Raw genomic sequence first — 15157 nt, 5'->3', positions numbered from 1 at the left:
TTCAGCCTTTTCATGAGTGATGAGGGTTTTTCAACTGATTTTGGCCATTCATTTCAGAGAAGCGAACGCACAAGAAGAAAATTTAGTTTCGGGTGCCTCTTATATAAGCACAGACGGCCCACATTATCATTAAGCTGTGATGTCAGACAAAAATTGAGCCTTATCATGGGTGATAAGGACAACTTTTTCGACTGCTTTTGGCCAATTATTGCAAGGAAGCAAACGTATGAGGGGAACTTTAGATCGGAAAAACCACGAGGACTGTCTAGTCATTCGCACCAAGTAGAATACACCAAGAGGTATGGAGAGGTTTGCTTAAATAAAGAAAATGTGCTCATTACCCCACATTATTTGCACTGAGGACGTTCAAGTATGATTTGTCATTTTACTGCAGGGTTGTGTTATCTTGGACTTAGTTTCAATATTCACTTGGTCCGCAGTGGTAGTGACCACAGCGATGGGCGCGCGTGAGAATGGCAGACGCCACTGGGATGCTTGTCATTGTGGGACAACCAAGGTGCATGGCCACGCATACTGTGGCGATATATTTTCACATTTTTCTTATGACGTCAGACTGTAGTGTGCCTGATTGCCGACTATACGAGAAAACTGTCAGTCCGTCCACCCATTTATAACGTAATACTAATGAGTGCAAAACCAAAAACAAAAGATCTAGCAATTTTATTAAATTACAGAAAAAAGTTCCCAAATTAAAAAAACTAATCTTCAAAAGCTCAGACTCACCTTTTTGGACATGAATGATGCACCCACAGTAAATTTTATTCCAATGTGACGAAATAATCCAAATTCGAATAACTCGCCAGTGACAGCACAGGCAGATTACGCTCTTCCATTTCTCCAGTCAACTGAATTGTTCCTCCTCCTTTTGCCCCCCTCTAAGCTTTCTGCACCTTATCTGTGAGCTGAACTACCTCCGGTATAGGGCTACTTTTGACCAGGCACAAATGCTATTGATCGACATCAAAATTGTGTGATTCACGATGCCACTGTCTGCCTTACGTGACATTTCGTTCTATGTGGCTTTTTAGACACATTAGTGTTGACACTGACCACACCAGATTTTTTGCTATTGAGCCGTATAAAACTTTCATCTGAAAAAATTAACAAAATAAAATAAAAGCTTTTCAACTTATTGCTAGATGGCACTGCAGGCATAGTTGCAATGCTAGCTTTTCTGCAACAAAGGACGCTTTCAATGCACATTGCCCCATTCAGCAAATGAGTGTACAAGTGCCACGTTAGGATGAACGACAACCGAGCCGAGAGTGACCAAGACACGATAGAGTACCAAGTGACCGAGTCCCGTCCAAGTCGTCATAAGGTACAATGACCAGCGAAACAGAAGAGCCAGGCCGTAAGAATCTGCTAAGTAAACTACCCGTTTCAGAGAGCAATGGTGGGATGGAGCCCTAGTTTTATATTGGCAACAATTGGTGCCTGTTAGCCAATTGTAAAACAATCCGATCGCTACACACTGAAACGGGCAGTCTGCTCAGAGGACTTTTGCGCCTCAATGTGGCAGGATAGTGGCGAGGTTCACACAAACCTGTCAACTGTTGCAACACAGCAAGTCAGACCAATGTGACTTCATGTGCACCTTCAGAAATGGTCTCAAGCACCCTTACTAGAAAGCTTAAGTACTGCATGCCCGCAATGGCGCAGTGCAATCAAGAACAACACCTTTCGCAGAGTGAACATGAGCAAAAGTAGTGCACATGTTGTTTATGACAAACATGTCGTTCTTATAGATGGTATGCAGCAGAACTAAAGCTTCCCACCTGAAGCCACATATGCAGTGACTGGTTGTCATATCAGGCACATAAGCAGCTCTCAATACCAAATGGTAACGTTCAAGAAGAATAATAAAAAGTCTGAACAGCTTAGTGCCCGAATGGAAGGGCTTTCTTTATGGCAGAATTATATTCCTAGATGACTTCATACTGTCCTCTGGCACAAAGAAAACCGGGATCCATATATCTCCACACAGTGGTGTTCACTCGAGCCCGTTGGTCCACAAGGCTCATTCCACGCACAGACACTCAGAGTCAGACTATGTACATGACGTCTCCCTCTCACTCCCTCAACCTGAGCACGTCTCCGGAAGTCGTCTTCACACAAGTCACGAGGTTGGCCCCTATGGCATCGTAGACAAAATACCCAATGCCCAGCTTGGTCCCACGGGGTAATCGCCGACTCTCTAATTCGGCACGTGACAGCTCTTGGTGCTTTGACCTTCGGAGGGTCTGGAGGAGGGCGGCGCGGCCACGAACGAGCGTCCACAGGAAGCAGGCTGTGCCGGGCACGCCGAGCCACCAATGGTAGCCGTCGCTGCCGATCCCACGTGGCACGAGCAGCCCCAAGTGTTCCAGTTCACTGAAAAGCAAAGACAGACAAAGCTTTTTCCTGTACGTTTTAATTTTTTTGCCCCATCCCCTCGCCCTCTCACTCTATTTCTCGCTTGCTTACTATTTAAACCTTTATAGTACGTGGTTTGTGTTGTCACGCTTCCCTAGCCGTAGAAATAATCACCCCACTTGACATCATCACCAAGGCACGAAGAAGACTGCTCTTTAACATGAGTGTGCGCTCAATATGCTACAGCTTGCTATGTGATTTTGCCTGCATTAGGTCAAGCAACGACCAAGGCATACCACAGCCCCACCACCTAAAAGTTCTCTGCACTTGAGGGGGTAACGATGCAAAAATTCTGGCCTTGCATTTTTTTGTTGCAGTGTGTTGCCGGAGGCCTGTTAGTCATAACACAGTACATTGCTTGCTGCAGCACGTGACAGATAATTAAGTATAGGCTCCTCATCACCAAATTTCGGTTTGAGTGAGCTCCAAAAACGACAAGCTACTGTGTACAACTATCACCACCTAGCGTGTGGAGCGCTCCACCATGTTCGCACAATACATTTTCTGGCTACTGAATTCTTTCTTTTTTTCTTAGTTGTTTAGGGGGTTATGTTGTATATCCAGAATTTTGATACAATACTTTAGCATCTTTAGCTGTGTTGACTGAGCAGGCAGTGAAAGTGGAACTCAACTTGAGAGTCACCCCATGCGTACACAGCTGTATGCCTACATGTTTGAATGGTTGACTACTACCAAATTCATTGTTAGCATAAAATAGCAAAGCACAGAGAAAGAAGGAATCCTATGCTGAATGTCTTCAACTAGAAACCTGTGCAAAGGTATCTGTAAAAAGTGGTGCTCAAGAACGTAACTAATCAAACAATAGCTGTGTTGATTAAAAAATCTTTTCACTGATAGCAGAGAAAGAAAATAGGCTCACCTGATTTCTGTATCACATAGGCTGTACTCCATGGCCAAGCAAGTGTGGCTGTAACTGACATTTTGGGACTGCATAACAACCTTTTCCAGGAACTTTTCTGTTAGTTGAGAAAGGAAGGGTTGGCCATTAGTAACTTGAAACAAAAACTGATACTTATCAACACAAGTGCAAGAAAATGCAATAGTATGGCCAAGAAACACTGCCACATTTTCTGTCTAACAGTGATGAAAGCAACATTTTGTTTTTTGGAGCAGATTCTGGAGCAGGAAAAATGGTGCAGGAAAAAAATGCTATAGCTTAGGGTTATTATTGGCGTTTTCGGAGCGGGCGCATGTTTCTAACGACTCCTGCAGTCTAAAACATCACTTAAGCATCTCATAAATATTTATATTTATTACTAAACATGCTGCATGCTAGTATGCAGCTAGTATACAAGCTGTATAATAGCATCATTGGTGTAAATCATGGGGGCAGGGTTCAGGCTGGGGAGGACAGCCCTTGCAAGTGTCCCCCTTGAAATTTAGCTTGAGCACGTCATATAATTAAGCTAACAGTTAAGTATAGTACAATCAACATTTTAAAAGGCTCTTTATCTGCTACTGCGTACTTGTGTTAAATGCCCCTCAGCTGTGTGAACTATGGAAATCTCAAAAAGGTGAAAAAAAGAGACTGAATAGAACAATGTAATCGCTGGAGCTTGGACCCCGTGCTTGTTCTTTAAAATTTTATGTGAAAGCATGATTTAATTCTTATTTAAATAAAAATACAAGTCGTAATGAAAATACGAACTGGTTACCATGGCCTGGCATGTGTCACCCCTTGGGATTTTTCTGGATTTACGCCACTGAGTAGCATACTAGGATGATAGTGTGTATACAGCTTGCTTTTGGTTTCACTTAGGCTCACGGGACGGTTCCCATGGTTCAACTTCATTCTTTTTAGGGGCGAAGCTCCTTAGGGCGTGGGCTGTGCGTCCCCTGTAGCCTGTATGTAGCCACCTCTAGTTTAGTTCTTGCAGTGTTCACTAGATGGCGGTACCGTCTCCTGTATGTAGCCACCTCTCGTTTAGTTCTTGTAGTGTTTACTAGATGGTGGTACTTGTAGCTGATGATGAAAAGATGCAAGATGTTATAAACTAGAAAGCGGTACTTGTAGTTGATGAAAGACGCGAGATCTTATACAGGAACCACTCTCCCTTCATTTCACAGACCATAAAGCCGTCATAATGAAGGGACATCGCAAGCCATCCATCGTCTAAGAACAAATAAAAGTTGATTTGTGTATATACACACACAGCGTTTCTCACGTCTTTACATGATGATCGACTGGGCGAATTACACGGAAGATTCACAGTTTACCGATGAATCCCTCCGGAGCTTCGCCCATTCATCATCATTCACCCCGTGAATATGCCGTAATTTTTAGTTTGCCAACACCATTTCGGAGCCGGTTTGGAGCAGTTACTAGCAAATCTTGCACTTTGCAGCAGCATTTCTCTTTTGGAGCAATTAAAGCAGCACTTCCATCACTGGTCTAAAAACATGCCGAACATTCTTTTCTCCATGCTTGAACATTGCAAAAACAAAATGTTATCTGCACTCAGCATACTGTCTTCAACAACAAGCTCGATAGTGCAAGTACACTGTCTTGCCAACATCAGCATGCAACAAAATGCGTGACTGACACAGACATAGGGAGCCAGTATATATGAACATACGACAGGGAGGCCCTTCAAGACACCCTTCTGCAATAAGGCAGAGACTGATGATGCAGTGACAGCAAATTTACAAACGATGATAGCCAAGCGATTCATTTCTTTGCTAAAGGTAAATTTTTCTATAGCCAGGTACAACCTTGGAGGGCAACGGAAGTCCTGCCCCCAAAGCAAATGAACACAAGCCTGCAGCAATGAGTGCGCACTTTGAGCTGACAACATAAATCGCTCAGTCGGTGACCTCAAGGCCGTGGTATGCATAACATGAAGTTTTGACGCGCTTCAGCAAGCCCAGAAACAAAAGAAACCACCGTCGAAACCAGCATCATAAGTTAAGAAAGCCTCAGAGGGTCTACAATACCTTTTGAATATGATGAGAAAGCAAAGGAAATGTGTAGTTAAGGCTCCTGTGAACATGTGCGACAAAACACTGTTCTACAGCATGTCTTCTCAAAGTGGGTTTCGCAGCTCCCTCAAAAGTTCTGCGAGCCACATCATTTATGTGGCAAACCGGAGGTGCGATCAGTCTGAGGAACCTCCATATCACTTACTCTAGATAGCCAATAACCACATCTCAGTGCACAACAAACATGCGAGCTGCCCTATAAATAAAGCCAGTAGCTTGTAGCCAGCTTGGTTAAGCTATCGCATTTAAATCTCAGAAGCCTCATATAATCCCCATGTTTGGAAATAGGTAGCAAAGAAAAGGCAGTAGAGATGCTGCAACCATTTGCAACAACTTAAGCTTGTGTGCTGGCAGTCTCGACACTAGCCTATCTGAAGAGTAAGCGCAGGAATCTGCTGAATCCAGCAGCTGAGATGAGGCTGGCCATAAGTGTTATTGAGCCTCGCATCGATTTGTTAATGCAAAGAAAGTGAGTTCAGTCCTATGTCAGTGAATGAAATTTTTATATACCATTGCTTTTGAGCTTACTGCACATGAATGCAGCATGAACCGAATGAAAAATACACTTATTGGAGCTTAGCAGGGCTCCCTGGGACCAATAGGCCTGGGAATCCATGCTCTATACACAGCAGAGAATCTAAATTTCGCATGAAAAGCAGCAGAAACGTAGACTACGCTTTCCTTGAAAATGTTATTAAGTACCGAGCCGGAGGGACCAAGTGTGTGCGATAAGTATAGGGCAATTTTATAGACGTCATGTCAGTAGACTATCTGAAAAGACTCATATCACTTTATGGAGGTGCTGTGGCAACTTGTAGAGTGTCGTAACGTGACATTGTTAAGTGTGTCTTAACCGGCAGTATTAATACCCCTGTCGCACAACAAATCTAATGTCATTTACAATGAATGTAATTTATTTATAGTGCCATTTCTTTGCTGTCACACGGGAAAATTAATGTCATTTGATGAAAACGACATTTCCTGTCATTTATGAAATTCATTCGCATTCGATTTCGAACTGAATGTGTAGTCACAATGCCAGGGAACATTTAGAGAAATGGCTGTTAACTTACGTATATGTAACTTTTATATTTTGTCAATATCTTATTCCTTACTAGGTCAACTTATTACTAGTTTCACAACAATAGCACGCAAGGAAGTCTCTGAAAAACCTACTCTCAAGTACAGCGGCTGAACGCCGGCCATGTTTATTTTGTGCTTTGTTGTCGGTGCCTGTATCGTGAGCGGTGTTCTTGCAACTGCACATGTTTTAGCGATCAGGATTGCTGCACTTGTTTCGTGACCACATGAATTAGCCACTGTTGTCTCATTTGTGCAGCTGGGCTCTCAGTCGTTCTCCCCCGCTTCGGTTTACTGTACTCAGGCTCAGTCATATCGTCGGTAATGTTGGCTTTGGATTGGCTCTTGGCTTGACTTCATTTGTATCATGCAGCTGTGGAAAGCTGTGCCAAATGGCTGCATTTATTTTGTAGGAGTGCCTTTTTAGTGACAAAAATTATTTTCGAGGATACACACACACTACAAGCATGTTTTAGTGGATTTTCATTTATCCTGACGTCATGGCTCAGGAGGGCTAAGGTCATGGTCATCATTTTAAAATAATATTTGTTTTCATTGTATGACAGCAGGCAGGTAAAACGACATTAAGTTCACCTAATGTCATCCGTTGTAAATGACGTTAGGTTTGCGGTCTGACCGGGGCAGAAGTCAGAAGAGATCACCCTTGAAACAATGATGCATGGCAACCATCCCTTTTCACGCTGCCACCCTAACGACTAGGACACTCCTGACAATTTCACTTCAATTTTAATGAAATGGCCCGCTATAAAACAAGGGGTTAAGGAAATTAGTGTATAGTACAAGCACTGAGGTGCCGATCAAAGAGAATGCAATCGCCGTTTATATTTGACGAGTTCAAAAATTTTTAGAAATTCTTTTTTCTTGCTGGAGACTCACGATAAGGTAGCAATAAAACCACTCCATGCCATGCCATTTCTATTGTTTATAAAGCAACTTGCTTGCCCTCTCTAACAAGAGTAAACGGGAAAATAGAAAATCGCGAGCATTTGCAACAAAGCCATTGTGACATTAACACTTCTTCATCTTGTTGTTTAACAGCAACTGCTTCAATAAAAAACTCTTGCCACAACCCTTATGAGCCTGCCCGTATAAAAATAAGGGATAAAAAAAATTATTGATATGATATTGCAGAACAATGTTGCAGAGCCCCTTCGATAAGAACATGCACTGATATATGAGATTACACCTTTTAGAGCGAGTGCTACTTGCCTACTGCTGGATTACATCCTCCGGTCCTTTGCCGCACGTATATGAAGTAATCCTCTGTGAAGAGCAGAGCCGCGTCTGTTTCGTTTGGACCCAGCTGGAAGACTCGTACCTCGCGACGGTCCATCATCTCCGTCTGCAGACACATTTCAAGAATGAGCCATATGTGTCCCCATCGAAGGGGCACTAACATTAAATCTTTCAGTTGTCATTTCTTTTGCATCAAGAACATATCATACCCTCAAGAGTTTAGACAGTATGTTTTTAAAAGCTAATTTTGGTTTCTCCTGTACCTTGACATCGTGACACAGTATGAGTATCTTGTCACATGCTTGTGCAAAATAACGCAATCGTCGCTCCGCTCCTTGACTCTGGTGGTGATGCACAAGCGGCAAGTTTGAAAAGTTTTGCTACTTGATGACATTGCAACAAGCTATACCAGTGTGCCAAGTCACCTGACTTAGTACCATAATGATGATAATAATAATAATAATAATAATATTAGTAATAATAGTTGGGGTTTAACATCCCAAAACTACCATACGATTATGAGAGATGCCGTAGTGGAGGACTCCAGTAATTTCGACCACATGGGGTTCTTTAACGTGCACCTAAATCTGAGCACACGGGCCTCAAGCGTTTTCCCCTCCATGAGAAATGTGGCTGCTGCGGCCGGGATTCGATCCCGCGACCTGCCGGTCAGCAGCCAAGTGCCTTAGCCACTACACCACCGTGGCGGTTCTGATTTAGTACTGTAGCTTGACGACATGCTAGTGTTGATGTCAGTAGGTGTGCCATATGAAAATTGACTGTAAAGTCAGAGCAGATTATTGTATTAGCATTTACCGAGCTTCTTTATAGCCCAAAATCATCTCTGTATGTGGAAGATCGGTGTCAATAAATATACCTTTCAAGTGCTATAATAATAATAATAATAATAATAATAATAATAATAATAATAATAATAATAATAATAATAACGGCTGTATTTATGGGAGGTAGTGGTTAAGTACTGCAGCAGGGTAGCCAATCCTGCTTTTTTGAAGGAGTGCATTACTGGCAGGTGGTGGTTGCCAGTGAGGCCCCGCCCAAGACCCCCTCCCACCTTTTAATAATTCCTCTATCACATGTTTCAAGTAAATATACGATTGGAAATGGTCCGGCATCAGCATTCGAACCTAAGTTTGTCATTGCATGCTAGGCTGCTATGTAATGTCCAAATAGAGGTTCTGGTGCACTTTCTTAGCCCTGTTGAAAACCACCTGGCCGCCTATCAGTTCTCAACTGCCCAACTACACACGACTCGTAGCTCGCCTGGCCTTTTTTAGGTTTAGAAAAGCCAAAGCCACAATATGACTATGAGGCATACCATGGTGGGGGACTTAAGCATAATTTTGACCACCTGGGGTTCTGTAAGGTCCACCTGAATATAAGCATACTGTTCTAATGCATTGTATTCCCATGAAATGCAGCCACCATGTCAGCATTTTTATGGGGGTGAAATATTTTTGCATGTACCATATTTTCTCGCACATAAGCTGCACCCCAACTTTTTAACCCTATAAAAAGTAAAAAAAAAGTAAAACTTGAATGTGACACTTAGTTTCAACATATTTGAATGTTTCTGGACTAAATATTCCTAGCTGCAGAGCCCTTCTTGCTAAAAACTTGAAGAAAACAAAATTGTATAAAGTTGGGACAAGATATCAAACAGTATTTTGCAAAGGATATGACATACACACCACAATTCTAAACATAGACTTGTTGCTAAGGCCCAGCCAATTACAATCATATCTGTTATAGTTCAATGCCAACATCTCTGCAGCTATAAGAGAAAGACTGCACATATATTTGCATTCTCAGAAACGCTGTAGGGACTCAACTGGGCGAAATGAAACACAACCTGTGCCCTAGGTGAGGGCCTTCAAGTGTAGAGGCAGTGGTAACACATGTGACTGCCATTTGGAAGAACCAACATTTGGTTGTTTTGGTAAGAGCCCACGATGGAAGAAGTGCTACAACAATATAGACATGGCAAAAACGGATTCCCAAAAAAACATCCCCTGAATAAATGTCCCTGAAAAAAAATGTCCCCCTTTGTGTTGTCTGAAAAAACAACCCTACATCGACACTGTCGTATGTTGCACCTTCCAGTCACCAACTCTTTCCTTCTCAAAAAAAAAAAAAAGTGCACGAAGATTGCAGTTTACTTAAAGATTACTGAGGAAGCACCATGATGACACACCAACTGTCCCAACTTATCAGTACAAGTGTAATGTGAGATGAAATATCACATACCATGCACATGTCAGACGCATGTGATCTATAATTATGCACGAGTCTGGAAAGATGTAAAGGAGGTGGCAGTTCAGCGCCAATGCGTTTCATCTGGAGGCAGCGGTTTGGTCGCACCAGCACTCTCAAGGTAAGCGCACCCTTTCAAAAGCTCATTCGATACTTGCCCTGTGGTTGACTTAACAGTGATTATTTGCAGAATGGAGATAGTGAAATCGAACAAAGGAGGCACTAACCTGTGCCTGGGCGGTTATATGTGCAAAAGACAAAAAGATACCGCCTCAGGCACCCGCTAGTGTTGAGCTAAACGTAATGGATGCAAAGGCGCTTTAATTACGAAGAAATCCTGGAGTGACTACCACCCCTCCTTTTTTTTTTTTTCTAGACAGCAATGCCAGAGGGCTGTTAGACACAAGGTTCAGTTTTACCTTTCATTCGTTTTCGAGCACAGTTTGGCGGATAATTCGCGAATTGTCGAATAAATATTGCAGATTTGTCTAGCGAGTTCGCACTTGATTCGTTTTTTAGTCAATTTTCACCTGAGGACTTTTTTTTTTTTTTTTCCTAGACAGCAATAACACAGGGGAAGTTTTTTCCAGGGCCATTCATTCAAGGGGACGTTTTTTCTTACACCCGGCGAGAACACAGGACTAAGTGCTACTAGGCTGGTTTTGTTATCATGTACATTTATTGAGCGTTTCTATAACAAAAATTTGAGTCACTGGCAGCAGTTTGCCAAACGTTCCTGCTAAGTCTCCGTTCTGGTACAGTTTTCCACATCAAGAAAAAAAAAAAATGCCCCAGAATTGTTGGGGCCATGTAGCAATCACTGGACAACTTTTTTCAACGAACTCGCCCAAAAAAGGCTCTGCCCAAGGGCCCGCATGGAAATGCGTTTCTTCGATGGCAGTGGTCACACAAAGCAACGCCGGCTGCTTACCAAGGCCTTGTCGACGTCTGCTCGGTTCTGCACCATGGCGTAGAGCTGGTGCCTCATGGCGACAGCGGGAAAGCCGGCCAAGAACTTGTCCGACGGGAATATGGAACGCAGCATCTGCAACGCCGACTTGGTCTCTCCGGCGACGCGCTGGCTACGCAAATCCAGGTGTAGCCTCAGCAGAAGGGCCGCATCTGCGATCGCACAATTTTTTGCCCGTCAGGCCTGCCATCATTCTCGCCACAATCGGGCACCACCGACGGGCGCAGGAAAAAGCGGAAGCGAGAATCGGTCAAGACATGCGAATCGCGCAGTCAGCGGCCATCAATCTCAAAACCGGGAAGCTGCCCAGTGGACACAACTGCGTCGTAGGCGCACTCACCTTGGCAGTTTGAGATGGTAGTCGACGTATACGATTCGTTCGGGCAGCAGAGTCTCTTCCTGGCCCGCATGAGTCGTTTCTGATTCACCAACAGCACGCAAAATGTTGACGCGATGCCCGAACGTGCTCAGGTGGCTTATACGTGTTGGCGGCTTACGTGATGCCTCAGGGAGATTCGATTTCCATCGTTAGAGGTGCGAAGTACACACACACAAAAGAAACAAAAGGGGGTACACCCTACGGGCCTACCGATATTTGACTAGTAAGCGCCTTCATTTGAAAGGCAGCTCTCGGTTCACAACGTAGCTGGAACGTAAGCGGCGTACAGAGCAGAGATTCGGTAAATTTGGAAAAAGAACAGAAGCGCAATCTAAGAAAGCAAAATAAAGGCAAAGAAATGACGCCGCTGGCCGTGCTGTGTGCAGACGACGGCGTAGTCGCAGACACAGTCTCGAACTGCCAAAATAAATTTGCAAAAAAATAACAATATAAAACCAAAGTGGACTTTTACGTTGTATATTATTTAGGTGTTTTTAGGACTTCAACTTTGAAAAAAAAAATAAACTTTTTCGTTTTTTACTTTACTGCCCAAAAACATATTCAACCTCGAAATTTGCAGAAATATCCCAAAGTTTAGAGTTGCTGTATGTTGTTGTCAATTATAACACTTTCACTTGCGATTTTCGTAAAAAAAAAAACCAAGAGAAATGCTTGCAAAAACTTTTCTTTCAATTTTTTTTTTTTACTAGGAAGACACGCAAAGAAGGTCGTGCTTTTTGCAGGATGGCTTGCAAGTCGGTTGGTCAAGTTTTTACACAGCACGAGAGTTGACTAAATTGAAGAAAGACACGGCCACAGCACAAAAGAGCCACAAATCTTGCAGACCATGCACGTCACGGCTATGACGTGGCTAATGTTCGCAAGCCCTTAAAGATGGCCCTTAAAGATGGCGCCTACACCGAAGCAATGGAGTGTTCCTTCCTCCGTGGGAGTGTTAGTGGAGCAACGGATTCCGGGATTGATGTACGCAGACGATATAGTGCTGCTGGCGGATAATGCGGAAGAACTTCAAAAACTGGCTGACATTTGTGGTGATGAGGCAACGTACCTAGGCCTACATTTTAACCCACAGAAATCTGGAGTCATGGTGTTCAACGAGGAAGCTCATGTAGCACCAATAAGGATACAACAGGAAGACATACCATTAGTAAATAAGTACAAATACTTGGGGATCTGGCTTAATGAGGGAAAAGGCTACCTGAATGCTCATGAAGAACACCTCAAACTGAAAGGGAGACGAAATGCAGCAGTAATGAAACATAAAGCACTTTGGGGACACAATAAGTACGAGGTAGTACGAGGCATCTGGAAAGAGGTAATGGTGCCGGCGCTCACGTTCTCTAATGCCGTATTATGCTTAAAGTCAGATATCCTGTCGGGGCTGGAGGTTAACCAAAAGGCAGTCGGCAGTTTAGCTCTGGGAGCTCACAGTAAGACTACAAACGAGGCTGTACAAGGCGATATGGGTTGGGCTTCATTTGAGGCGAAATAAGCACAAAGTAAAATACGGTTTGAGGAGCGACTTTTAGATGAGAAGAACTGGGCAGCCAGAGTGCACAGATACCTGTACCTGAAAAGTGTGGACACCCAATGGCAGAAGAGGACGCGAAAGCTGGCGACTAAATATAACTTGACCGCGGCAAATAAGCAAAGGGGGCCAGTTAAAAAGCAAGTGAGAGAAACAGAGACGCTCATGTGGAAAGAGAGGATGGAAAAGAAGGGATCGCTGGGAATCTACAAGGCAAGCAAACAAGAGATCCGGAAAGAACTTTTATGACAACAATAAAGGTAGTGTGTTGCTCTTTGAGGCGCGGGCTGGCTGCTTGACTTACAGGAGCAAATATTCGTCACAGGATGAGACATGTGTTGGATGTGGCATAAATAAAGAAACAATCGACCACATAGTCATGGAATGCCAAAAGATTCAGCCGGATAGAAATGGGGGGAAGGTCACACTTCCTGAGGCGCTGGGCTTCGCGGTTGATGGAAGCATTAACTGGTCAGCAGTAGGTATTACTAAGCAGCGGCTGGAGTATTGGTGAAGGAAAAGCATAGAAGTCGATAAAATAACATCCCAGCCAAGAGTAGCGGCTGGGCAAAATTAAAAAGACATCCGAGTTGAGGGACAAAATTTAAACTCGAACTATTAAGGTAGGCTAGATGGCGCATGCCATCACCCCGATTCAAAGAAGAGGCCTTTAATCATCATCATCATCATCAAAGCTGTAGAAAGAAAGCACCCCTTCTAATCAATGAATAGATTAGAAGAACGGAGGCTCAGTGGCTGGCAGAAGTACATAAAAGGGATAGAAATGCAGCTGCGAAATTTTGGAACCATCTAAACTCCCTAAGAAATGAGACGAGCCTAGAGCAGAGGTTTGTAACTGCAGCTCAAGGTGCTAGGCTAGAAGGGGACGAAACTATTGATTATATAAGAACAAGGGTGACGGAAAAAACAAAAAAAGTGCCTTATGCACCACAATAGACAAGGATGGATCAAATGGCGCAATGGCTCCATTTTCACAACGAGAGTGGAAAGGGGCTGAGAAGAGGGTTCCTAGTAGTACGTCAACACGCCCAGATGGCATTCCAATTATGTTGATAAAGACTTTGGGTCCAAAGTCTAAGCAGAGTTTGAGAGAGGCAGTGAGGAAATTAATAATCAATGGTGAAGTCCCCAATGGATGGAAACTTAGCAGGATGAGCATGATCTATAACGAAAAGGCGGACAAAGCTGACACAAACAACTACAGTGACATCAGTGGTCTACAGACTGGCGATGCAGATTATAAAGGAAAGACTGCAGGCATGGATAGAGCATGAGGGGGTGCTGGGGGGAACTGCAGAATGGGTTTCGGAAACACAGGAGGTTGGAAGACAATCTGTTCTCACTGACGCAGAGCATTGAAATAGCAGAAATGGAACACAGACCCTTGTTTGTGGCTAGCATTTCTGGATATTAAGGGAGCGTACGATAGCGTGGTTCAAGAGGACTTATGGGAATACTGGACACACTAGGTGTGGAAGATAGAGTCACTAATTTTTTAAAGGATATCTACGAAAGTAACAAGTTAGTTATAAAATGAGAAAAACAGGTATTCAAGCAACAGGATGGAAAGGTGGGCTAGTTGGTAATTCATGATGGTTCAGCGAACTGGGAGCGCGGGGGTAAACACACTCACAAAGCAAACAAGAGGCACACAGCATGAGCGCCCATGCTGTGTGCCTCTTGTTTGCTTTGTGAGTGTGTTTACCCCCGCGCTCCCAGTTCGCTGAACAGGTATCCAAGACGATAGTTATAGCGCGAGAACAAAACGACGACACAGAGACAAGAAGGACACGGTCTCTGTGTCGTCGTTTTGTTCTCGCGCTATAACTATCGTCATGCCATACCAACTAGCCCAAGCTGCCACACTTCTAAGGTATCCAAGCGCACAGAGGTAAAACGTGGGCTTAAGCAGGGGTGTCCTCTGTCACCCTTGTTATTCATGATGTACCTACAAGGATTAGAGGCCAAATTAGAGGGAAGTGGACATGGCTTCAACCTCTCTTTTGTTAAACAAGGAAAACTCATTGAACAGGCACTACCAGCATTGATGTATACAGATGATGTAGTGCTAATGGCCGAAAACAAGGAAGATTTGCAGGGATTGATGGACATCTGTGGTAATGAGGGAGATAGGTTAGATTTCAGATTCTGTAAGAAAAAATCAGCAGTCATGATTTTTAATGATAATGAA

The 15157-nt window shown here is 43.5% G+C and overlaps 1 protein-coding gene across 1 annotated transcript; it reads right to left on the bottom strand.

Annotated features, from left to right (window-relative positions):
* Positions 1 to 1893: 1893 nt before the first annotated feature.
* On the bottom strand, positions 1894 to 11755 carry LOC142767262 (winged helix repair factor 1-like). The gene is made up of 5 exons (XM_075868559.1): positions 11358 to 11755; positions 10979 to 11169; positions 7747 to 7879; positions 3317 to 3413; positions 1894 to 2394 (listed from the first exon to the last, which is right to left on the bottom strand). Exons 1-5 carry the CDS (start codon positions 11425 to 11427, stop codon positions 2094 to 2096), a joined length of 792 nt encoding a protein of 263 aa, XP_075724674.1. The 5' UTR covers positions 11428 to 11755; the 3' UTR covers positions 1894 to 2093.
* Positions 11756 to 15157: the final 3402 nt, after the last annotated feature.

This window comes from Rhipicephalus microplus, chromosome 7 (assembly GCF_043290135.1).
Source record: "Rhipicephalus microplus isolate Deutch F79 chromosome 7, USDA_Rmic, whole genome shotgun sequence".
Classification (NCBI taxonomy): domain Eukaryota; kingdom Metazoa; phylum Arthropoda; class Arachnida; order Ixodida; family Ixodidae; genus Rhipicephalus; species Rhipicephalus microplus.
Note: the sequence above shows the minus strand (reverse complement) of the source record. Positions and strands in the feature narration are given on the sequence as shown.

Bases quoted from the DNA above. Each gene is read 5' to 3' on its own strand.
- LOC142767262 (XM_075868559.1), bottom strand. From the start codon at position 11,427: ATGCGGGCCAGGAAGAGACTCTGCTGCCCGAACGAATCGTATACGTCG. The intron at 7,880-10,978 runs GTAAGCAGCCGG...ATGTGTCTGCAG, and splicing joins CAGACGTCGACAAGGCCTTG to ACGGAGATGATGGACCGTCG. The intron at 3,414-7,746 runs GCAAGTAGCACT...CTCAACTAACAG, and splicing joins AGGATGTAATCCAGCAGTAG to AAAAGTTCCTGGAAAAGGTT.